General features: G+C 50.9%; 1 protein-coding gene across 1 annotated transcript; it reads left to right on the plus strand.

Moving 5' to 3' along the window:
- Positions 1–884: 884 nt before the first annotated feature.
- angptl7 (angiopoietin-like 7) lies at positions 885–4,699 on the plus strand. Its single transcript, XM_084488986.1, has 5 exons — positions 885–1,480; positions 3,324–3,424; positions 3,664–3,858; positions 4,143–4,338; positions 4,475–4,699. Exons 1-5 carry the CDS (start codon positions 1,123–1,125, stop codon positions 4,642–4,644), a joined length of 1,020 nt encoding a protein of 339 aa, XP_084345112.1. The 5' UTR covers positions 885–1,122; the 3' UTR covers positions 4,645–4,699.
- The last annotated feature ends 4,719 nt before the right edge of the window (positions 4,700–9,418 follow it).

Consider the following 9,418-nt stretch of genomic DNA (forward strand, 5'->3'; position numbering starts at 1 on the left):
TTACTATAGCTGCTCTCACGTTCTTTCATATATACTTTATTTATTTAATGCACATTCTGTACCGTTGAACATCTGGGCATTTTATTACCTCTATATTATTTCTTTATATTATTTTCATTGATTTATATGTTAACTCTTTTCATAGTATTTTCTGTAGTCGCTCGTATAAAACACTCAATGAGGGTGTCGTGTGTTTCAACCAAACACCAACCTTCGTCTGAAAGGTCTTTAATGACTTGATTGCAGGCCGACAAGCCCGACAATTAAGGGCTCTTACTGACTTCACACATCTGTAGGGTACGTAAAAACACAACTTACTGAAGAAAGTTACACCTCGTCATAACAAAAAACCCGCCGTTAAAAGGGAAAACCAGGCTGTAAGGAGGGGCAAAAACGACACAGGCCGGCACACGTTTAAACCTAAACGGATTTAGGTGTTAAAACGTTCGACTTGAAACAAATCCTAAACAAATACCAAGACGCCGCTGGAAGGCGGAGGCTGGCGTTTGCAGCGGCACTCGTCACCAGAGGTCATACGTGGTAGCATGATACCGGCAGACAGGAGCTGCTGTTTTTACTGGAGCCTTCCATTACTCTTCCAGGCAGAGGAAGACAGAAAAACAAGCCACTACCGGAGGGCTCGGAAAACCTTTAACACCTGACCAACGAGGAGACGACGACGCACAAGGGGGCTGAACTACTAGGAAGGAGCGAAAGTGAGTAAGAGGAGTGTGTGTGTGTGTGTGGGAAGGGGGAGGCGAGGGGGGAGGGGAGAGGGGAGAGGGAGAGGGGGAGAGGGGGCTGTGGGTGGGTGGGGGGGGTCAGGGCAGCGACTGATGGGCTGCTGAGGGAGACGAGGGGTGGGAGGAACCTATGTGAAAATATTTAAGATGCACGGAGGGAGCGGGGCTGCAGAGAGAACACAGAGAGGAGCCGGAGGTGAACAGCCGGATGAAAGGAGAGCTCTGGCACTGACCCACTGAACGCAGCGGAGCCGCCGCCGCCACACACACACACACACCTCCAACCGGGAACACACCGCTCTTTGAGCACAGAGACTACAGACCGCAACCGAACAGAGACTTTTACAGCGAAAGAAAAAAAAAAGAAAAAAAAAGAAAAATGGTCAAAGTGTCGATGACCATGGCGGCGTTGGGGGTCACGCTGCTCCTGCTGGCCGGGGCGTGGGCCCAGAACCCCAAGAAGAAGAACCCCCCCAAGGCGCAGAAGGGCGCGTGCTGCGAGGAGGTGCGCTCCCTGAAGGTGCAGGTGGCCAACCTGAGCAGCATCCTGGAGGAGCTGGGCCGCAAGCAGGAGACGGACCTGCTCGCCGTGGTGCGGCAGGTCATGGAGCTGGACAAGCAGAACCGCCAGCAGGAGGCCCGCGTCACCGAGGCCGAGAGCAAGTACTCGGAGATCAACAACCGCGTGGAGATCCTGCAGCTGCAGGGGGCCCAGTCCATCACGCAGACCTCCTCAGGTGAGACGCCGCCGCCGCCGCCGCCGTTCACACTGTAGCTCTCTCTGAGCGTTATCGTCCCTTGACAGGGAGGCAGCAAAGTGTCCTTTGAGAGTCGAGCAAAGTGCACTTTGAGTTCAGCCTTGATTCATCTCTTTTTTTTGTTCAAATGTGAACCGCCAAAGGGAATGGAGGAGTTTGTGAAAGAGTCCTTGATGCTGTATAGTGATGGTTAAAGTAATGCACGAAATATGATTGCCTGAGTGCTTTGTTTGGCTTTTTGGCAGTGGTACGACGGCAGTGGTTCTCGTGAATGGATGAATTCATGTCAGTCACTCACTAGTCTGCAGGGTCGGTTGAAATGTTACCATGGTTACAGACCAGACCCCTCTTCCCTCTGTCCCTCTCTTCTCGTTCTCAGCTGGTGTGTGTGTGTGTGTCTCTCTCGCTCTCTCTCTCTCCGGATCTAAAGATCATGTCTAATGTTTGCCATACGTCCAGCCTAGACGGTCATTTACTCTCCAGTGCACAATATGGGGATGACCTAGAAATACATCAAACTGATGACTAGAATGGACACGGTATTTTGTTGATCCAGTGTTAAGAGTTCACTAGGGGCTACATTTTCACAAGTTAACCTGTTGCAAGTACCCTTTTATTGTCGAGTTGTATTGAGCCACTTTAAAACGTTTAACCTCACAGACTGATTTTTTTTTTCTACAGACCTTCTACAGGTATTTTGCCTCTGGAAAAGCTATAATCAACCATGTGTGCTTTCATGTGCAAGTGAGCCCACTGTTTGGGCTCACTGAATTCGAACACAATGAGATTTAAACAAATATGTTTGGGCTGAGAGTCCTAGGAAAGAGGGGAGCGATATAGTGGGCGATGTTGTCACACACACACACAGTGTCCTGAAGCGTTAATCCTCTCTCAGACGACAAACACCTAAATCAACCGCTGCTCAGACGAACACCTCATCAACGGTGGCAGGATTTTACTCCTGTGATCTCCAAAGGACTTGTCTTTCTTCAAGGAACTTCGATACAATGGCATAGATTACCGTGTTGAAAATCATAAAACACACATTACCACGTTTCAGACAAAATAATGATGATGATGATGATTTGGGGTTGAGTGGCCCTTTAAGCCACGGGCACTGCAGTGGGCCGGGGATAATGAAGATCATGGTGCAGATGACATGTGTGTGTCCTCCGTCCTCCGCCCACCGCAGTGCGCACCCCCTCATTTAGGAGGTGTACAGTCCCGTCTGGAGCACAGGGAGACAAAGACCACCTCTATTAAAAATGGCAAAACGCCCCAGCGTCCAGACTTTAACAAGCCTTTAATCAGCATCAACCGCCGCACAGGGGTTAACCGGGCCTGATTCCGTTTATTATTTTTATAGACGCTAGAGGTGGGTGTGCGTGTGTGTGAGTGTGTGTGTGTGTGCGACTAGGAAAGTGAACCCAGGCGTTTTAACAGGCTTCGCTTAAATTACAGAGCGACTGGTGAGGCAGGAAGAGAAGCAAAGATTAGAATGAGAAGGTTTCCACTGTACCCCTCTCTCAGACTCTCATTCCCAGTCCTCGCCAGTACCAGAGTCTGATTCAACACCAGTGACCTCATTCCCTTTAGCACACAGAGTGCCATTATTCTGACTGGTGTGGACCTTTGAAGGGGGGGGGGGGGGGGGGTGGGGGGGGGAACAATTTTCACAGCGGTCCCTTCCCCTTCAGGGACGTTATCAATCCCTGTGCCAAGCGAATGCAGAGTATAAGAGTGAATTTAAAGCTTTCAGACCAGAGAAAGCATCTGGGAAGCCCATTAACTGATGGGCCTCGCTCTTCTCATTCCCCTCCAGACGTCATGTATGACTGCGCTTCCCTTTACGCCAAGAACTACCGGATCTCCGGAGAGTACAAACTCCCCAAGGACGACTTCCTCCGCACGCCGGAGCTGACGGTAAGTCCCTCCGTCCTCAAGACGGCTTGAGACGCCCCCCTTAAGGAGAGTCTCCATTCAATCGCTTTAGAGAGACAATGCCTTCTTTTGAGGAGCCTTTCAACCCCTTTGACCGGGGTTGACGTTCCACACAGCCTTAGTTAACAGTTAGGATTCTGGCCCCGGAAGCTGTTCAGTCTGTGGCGCCGTCCAGGGGGGAAGACACCTGCCCTAACAGGCGGTGCCTCCGTGTGCTCCAGGTGTTCTGTGACATGGAGACCAACGGCGGCGGCTGGACCGTGATCCAGCGGCGCCGCGTGGGCCTCACCTCCTTCGACCGCGACTGGAAGCAGTACAAGAAGGGCTTCGGGACGGTGCGCGGCGACTTCTGGCTGGGCAACGAGCACATCTACCGCCTGACGCAGCAGGCCAGCATGCTGCGCATCGAGATGGAGGTAGGGGGGCTCGCAGAGCGCCAGGCGGAGGAAAAAACACAGGGTTCAAACCCAGAGCGGGCCGAACACACACACACACACACGGCCTCATGATGAGGGCCTCACCCCCGCCAACACACACACACACACAGAGCGGAGCCAGTCATCCTCTCACTCTTTGTGTTTCCATTACTAGAATAATACATAAACCCCCGGGCTAATGGCGCTGGAGGTGGTTCATCTCCGAGGGGTGCTGTTCTGCAGGGCTGAACCCGTTAACGTGTTGTTTTTTTCCGCCGATGCAGGACTGGGCGGGGGACACGCGCTACGCTGAGTACGGCTCCTTCAGCCTGAGCAACGAGCTCAACAGCTACAAGCTCCTGCTGGCCAACTACAGCGGCAACGCCGGCGACTCGCTGCGCTACCACAACAACACCTACTTCAGCACGAAGGACAAGGACCACGACAAGTGCGTGGACGACTGCGCCGCCCTGCGCAAAGGTACGGACCGCCGACCCCGACCCTCTTGAACCGTGTTCTCTCTAACGTCAGTTCACACTGCTGCACGCCCCGGACCTGAGACACACACAGACCGGGGTGACCAATGTGATCATGTGACCCCCCCCCTCCCTTGCAGGTGGCTACTGGTACAACTGCTGCACGGACTCCAACCTGAACGGCGTGTTCTACCGCCGGGGCCAGCACTCGCCCAACACAGATGGCATCAGTTGGTACGGCTGGCACGGGTCTAGCTACTCCATGAAGAGGGTGGAGATGAAGATCCGACCTCACAGTTTTCAACCCTGAGGGCTGAGGGCCAGGGCAGCTGGTGCAGATGACTGGCAGGCCTTCTCAGAGATCAAACGAATACCGGCACACTCAGAACTTGGGGGGGGGGGGGGGGGGGTGGTGGGGGGTGACGTTTGAACGGGGGGGAAGCAAAAGGAGAGATCCTAATTTCTAGAAGAACGTCGTTTTTGTAGATGTGTTTAGGTGGGTTGGATACGCAATGTGTGTAATGCGTGTTTTTTTTCTGTTTTTGTTGATTGTAAATTGTAATGCGTTTTTTTTCATATATTTATCTTGAAAATCTATTTTCTTAGAACTTTACCACTGTTTCCGTAGACTTAACTGGTTGTCAGTTCTTCATCTCAAAAGTTTGTCTGGTATAAAACGACGAATGATAGTATAAGAAATAATCGTCACACTCAGACGTTGATTGCATGTAAAGACTGAAAAGAGAAAACCAAAGGCTACACCAAAAATAACTGGAATGTAAACAACCTACTTCCCAACTTACACCACACAGAGGATTGTAAAGAAAACCCTAAAAACTAATTGTGGATAATAGCGATGTCATTTGTAAAATCTGTACAGCTCTTGTATTGTGTGTGTTTTATAGGATAGAAAATAAAAACCTTTATTATTTCTAACTCTGGTGCGGTCTGGTGTGGTGTCATTTTAGCCTCGCTCAGCAGCACGGTGAGAATGCGTTGCCAACGCCGCCGCCGCCGCACCTCAGAGACACATCCACGCCTTCACGTCCAACAATGGGGGGGGGCGTTGGCCTTGGGCCATTAACGGCTGACCCCCGGCCAGGCGCTTGACCCCCCCCCCCCCCTGGGGGGGGTCAGAGGGCCCGTGCAAATGACGCAAATGAAAGAAATTGAGACCACACACATTTACACAAAGGCATGCTAGTGAGATGCCCCCCCCCCCCCCCCCCCCGCCCCCCAAGGACAGCTTTGTGAAGCCGGGAGAGAGAGGGGAACGCCATCTGCTAAAAAAAGGAGAAGCGGGGGAGACGCGAGGATAGGGGTTAGCGTTTCCCCAAAGTGTTCACATATTTGAATGCTTAAAAAAAACGCACGGCTGCGTAAAACCGGCCTCAAAGAAAGGTCATATATTCCTCCCTTTTTACGAGGGGCCTCGCTCATTATGGAGACAGCAGGGCCCGGAGACACCTGAAAGGAATTGTCCTGAAATAACAACCGACCAGGAAGGGCCGGGGAAAGACTCAAGAGGACAGTCTGTAGGGTCAAGGTTCAGGTGTTATTGATTACTTTGTAAATACTGTTGTTTCTGTGTCTTTTTTATTTTTATTTTTTTTTTAAAGCTGCTCTTTTATTATTACTAGTACTCTAGGAGCCCTGTCGTATGTCATGTAACCATGGTTACAAGGTGTCTGCCATAATTCCCGCACCAAAGAACACAGAGTCCCATGCTTCATTTGAAAGGTAAATGAAACGCTGGAATGTATTTAAATCCTTAAATAAACCTCAGTGTTTTGGACATCGTACCAAGTGCAGGGCAAATGAGTTTCCCATCGGGCAGAGTGGCCTTGAGTACTAAGCTACACGGTTCGTTTCATAATGTTATCAACACATTTCAGCAGCAATGTATACTGACCCTTTCCAACAATTCTCCTCATTGTCAAACTAATGGCCCTACATATGCCAAATAAAAACGTTCAGAAATACGGTAATACCGCCTTGTAGGACATGAAGTAATGCAGCTTATTTAGCACCGCAATAGCCTTTTTCTTTATAGAATAGACCGTTTTACTTAAAGCGACTTTCCTTGAATGTTACATCACAAAGTAGCCTGAGAACAAACAGGTTCAGGTTATTTTTCACTGATTGCTGCCGTCCTTAATTAATTCACGTTTATATTCCTGCTTCATGTCCTGATACAAACCCAGACTTCATACACAAAATACAAAACAGAGGTGACCTTGACCGAAACACTTAAACGGAACCACAGAATCACTTACATAAGCGCAAGTGCAGTGACGGAAACACTGCAGTGCAAAACAAACCACAATCACTATTAACAGTAAAAGTAGCGACGGAACTCCCTCAGAATTCAAAAACACATCCGACTGAGCGGCACCGGGGCCTCCGACGGCCAGGAGGCCCCCAGTGGGAGCGGCTCCTGCCTGGGACGGGCCCGGAGCTCGCTGCCCTCCAGCCTGGATCTTTTATGGGGAATCCTGGAGAGGTGAGAACCAGATGGAGGGGTTTGGAAAGACTGCAGCGCTGGATCCCATCATTCATTCATCATCATCAAGGGCCCCGGAGAAATTGAAACCAGGCCCCTAAGAAACACTACTCCAGACAGTCTCACAGATGAAAAGGGGGCAAGCGTCCAATTAAATGCCTGGAAAACACATTGCAACTCAGTAAAGCGCAGTAACCAAGGACACTGGCCGTACCGGGATGGGAATCCGGGGCTTGGAAAAGATTACCGTGCGTATCAAAGTGCCGTACGGCGGGCGGATACGTGGGCTTTAACCAGGCCAGTATTACGATGAAAAGGGCTTTCAAAGTGATGGTCTAAATGGTATCTGGCCTGTGGTTCCCGCCGGATAGGCTGGGGCTCATGGATCCACCTGCCTCCCTGCCTACCGGGTTGGCTTTTTGATGCAATGACAACAAGCAAACCAAATAAGAGCGAGTACGTCTAGTCATTTCAGAGTTAACAGACTACCACTGCCCGGTCACTTGGGGCACTGGTCATAACGGTGACAGGTCCAAAGTATCATTAATATTATTTATGGACTTTGGAGATATTTTTACTCTCAGGTCGACTGTCCCTCAGGTCACAAGCTGAACCGTGTATTTGCAGCTCGGTCTGCTCCTCCTTTTGAAAGTCACAGTCCGGAGCATACAAGACACTAACTTAGATCGAAGCCCAAAATACACATCATTACAGCTATGAAGGTATGCAAAATGACACTATAACCATACTGAAACATACTATAGCATTGCATTAGTAATGCCCAGTAGTGCACGCAGAGTCCCAGCGCCCAACCCAGAGGCCTACTTTTACGGAGCGGAACGACACGTCCTGATTGGCCGTCACGGAGACGACACGGGCTCTGGTCGTGAAAGGCGAGAACAGCGGTGTCATGGAAAACGTCTGGGTGACGTGCTGGCGTTACCTATGCTCTTCCACTATAGACGTATACACAGATGCATACATAGATGTGAAGAGGGTGGTGAGTCACTGTAGTCAGACTGGCGGGGTTCGTCTGAACTACTCAACTTCCTGCGTCGGTGCTGGCCTTCCACCGTCTCCCGGCCGCGGGCACCGCTGGCCCCCGGCCCGGCGGCCCCCGCGGCCCCACGGGAGGAAATTGCTGCTAAACTTCAGGTTTCCCTGTGAGAGTGAGAGTGTGGTGGTGCAAGCAAGGTATGAGGCAGTTAAAACGGCTCCTTGGCACCGCACCGTACGGAGGAGAAGGGGGGACCTTCGGCCTGGAATCACAGCCGTTCTTCACCCGCTTAAACCTCCGCTGAACAGGGGGGCTTACCTGACCTCAGCTGGTCTCACTTAAAGGCTGAGGCAGATAAACATGGAGAAGCTTTAGAGTGAAGTGTGGAGTGAGGAGTGGACTAAAGGATCGACTCCAGAGCCGGGAGAGAATTCACTATCGTTCTTCATCTTCATCGTATTATCATAATCATGTGTGCCACCCTGGCGATACGCACCACGGTGGAGTCGTGACTGACAGAAAGATATTCAAAACAGAAAAGTTATTTCGAAAAAAGCGTCCGCATATTAATTAGGGGCTTCTTTTCGAGGCTTAAGTGAAGAAGCTTTAGAGCTTGAGAGTTTTGTTGTTTGTTGTTTTTGGGGAATGGGTTAACCTAGTGATTGTTAGTGCTTGGCACTTGGTTCTATTAACATCCTTACTGTACCGGCAGAGATATATTGTTGTTTCCCTTTCTTGTGACAAATGTACTCACGACTTACTGTAAGTCGCTTTGGATGAAAGCGTCTGCTAAACGCCCTGAATGTAAACGTTAAGTGACGTCAATAATGAAAACGACTTAAGCAAGAAGGCAAGAAAAAAAAAAAAAAAAACACATCTTAAATCCAAACCAAAAAAAAAGGAGCCAAAACCGGCACGGACATCTTTGAATGCTTTAAGACCCCCCGAGAAAGACACCCCGACACCAACGGCGCCCCGGCGTCCCCGATGCTCCTACCTGATGAGGGCCTCCAGGATGAGGGGCGAGGGGCCCTTCTGGAACTCCAGCTCTTTGTAGTGGAGGGCCTTGGCGTAGGCCCGGCACTTGGCAGCCCTCTCCCCCAGCAGCACGATGCCATTATCGTCCCTCAGGGGCAGCGGGCCCTGGCAGCAACACAACACAGCCGCGATTACCCCGCCGGCGGAGGGACCAATCACACAGGGCTAATGCGCCGGCTATTAGGGGGGGGGGGGGAACCTCGGGACTTGGCGATGCGCGCGGCGAGGTCGCGATAATAGTAGCGGCGATGCGGGCCGCTTTTTCCAGGTGATTATTTTCATGTTGTGCCGGCTCCTGCCAGGTCCTCGCTCAAGCGTAACCACACCGGGCGTGAGCCACAAGCCTCACGAATGTGACCGCGGTAATGTATCTGGTACTACTGCTTCCATGTACACGCTCGGGCCCCTAATGTGATCCGTTCATTTGTCCCGATGTGATGTGATGTATTTCCAATACGCTATCAAGGGTGCCGTTTTCTTTCTCTCGATTCCTCAGGTCCTCGCCGTGTGTTTTAAGGGTGCCGCGTGTGTTTTAAGGGGTGTTCT

This window comes from Micromesistius poutassou (assembly GCF_964030765.1).
Source record: "Micromesistius poutassou genome assembly, contig: SCAFFOLD_6517, whole genome shotgun sequence".
Lineage (NCBI taxonomy): Eukaryota > Metazoa > Chordata > Actinopteri > Gadiformes > Gadidae > Micromesistius > Micromesistius poutassou.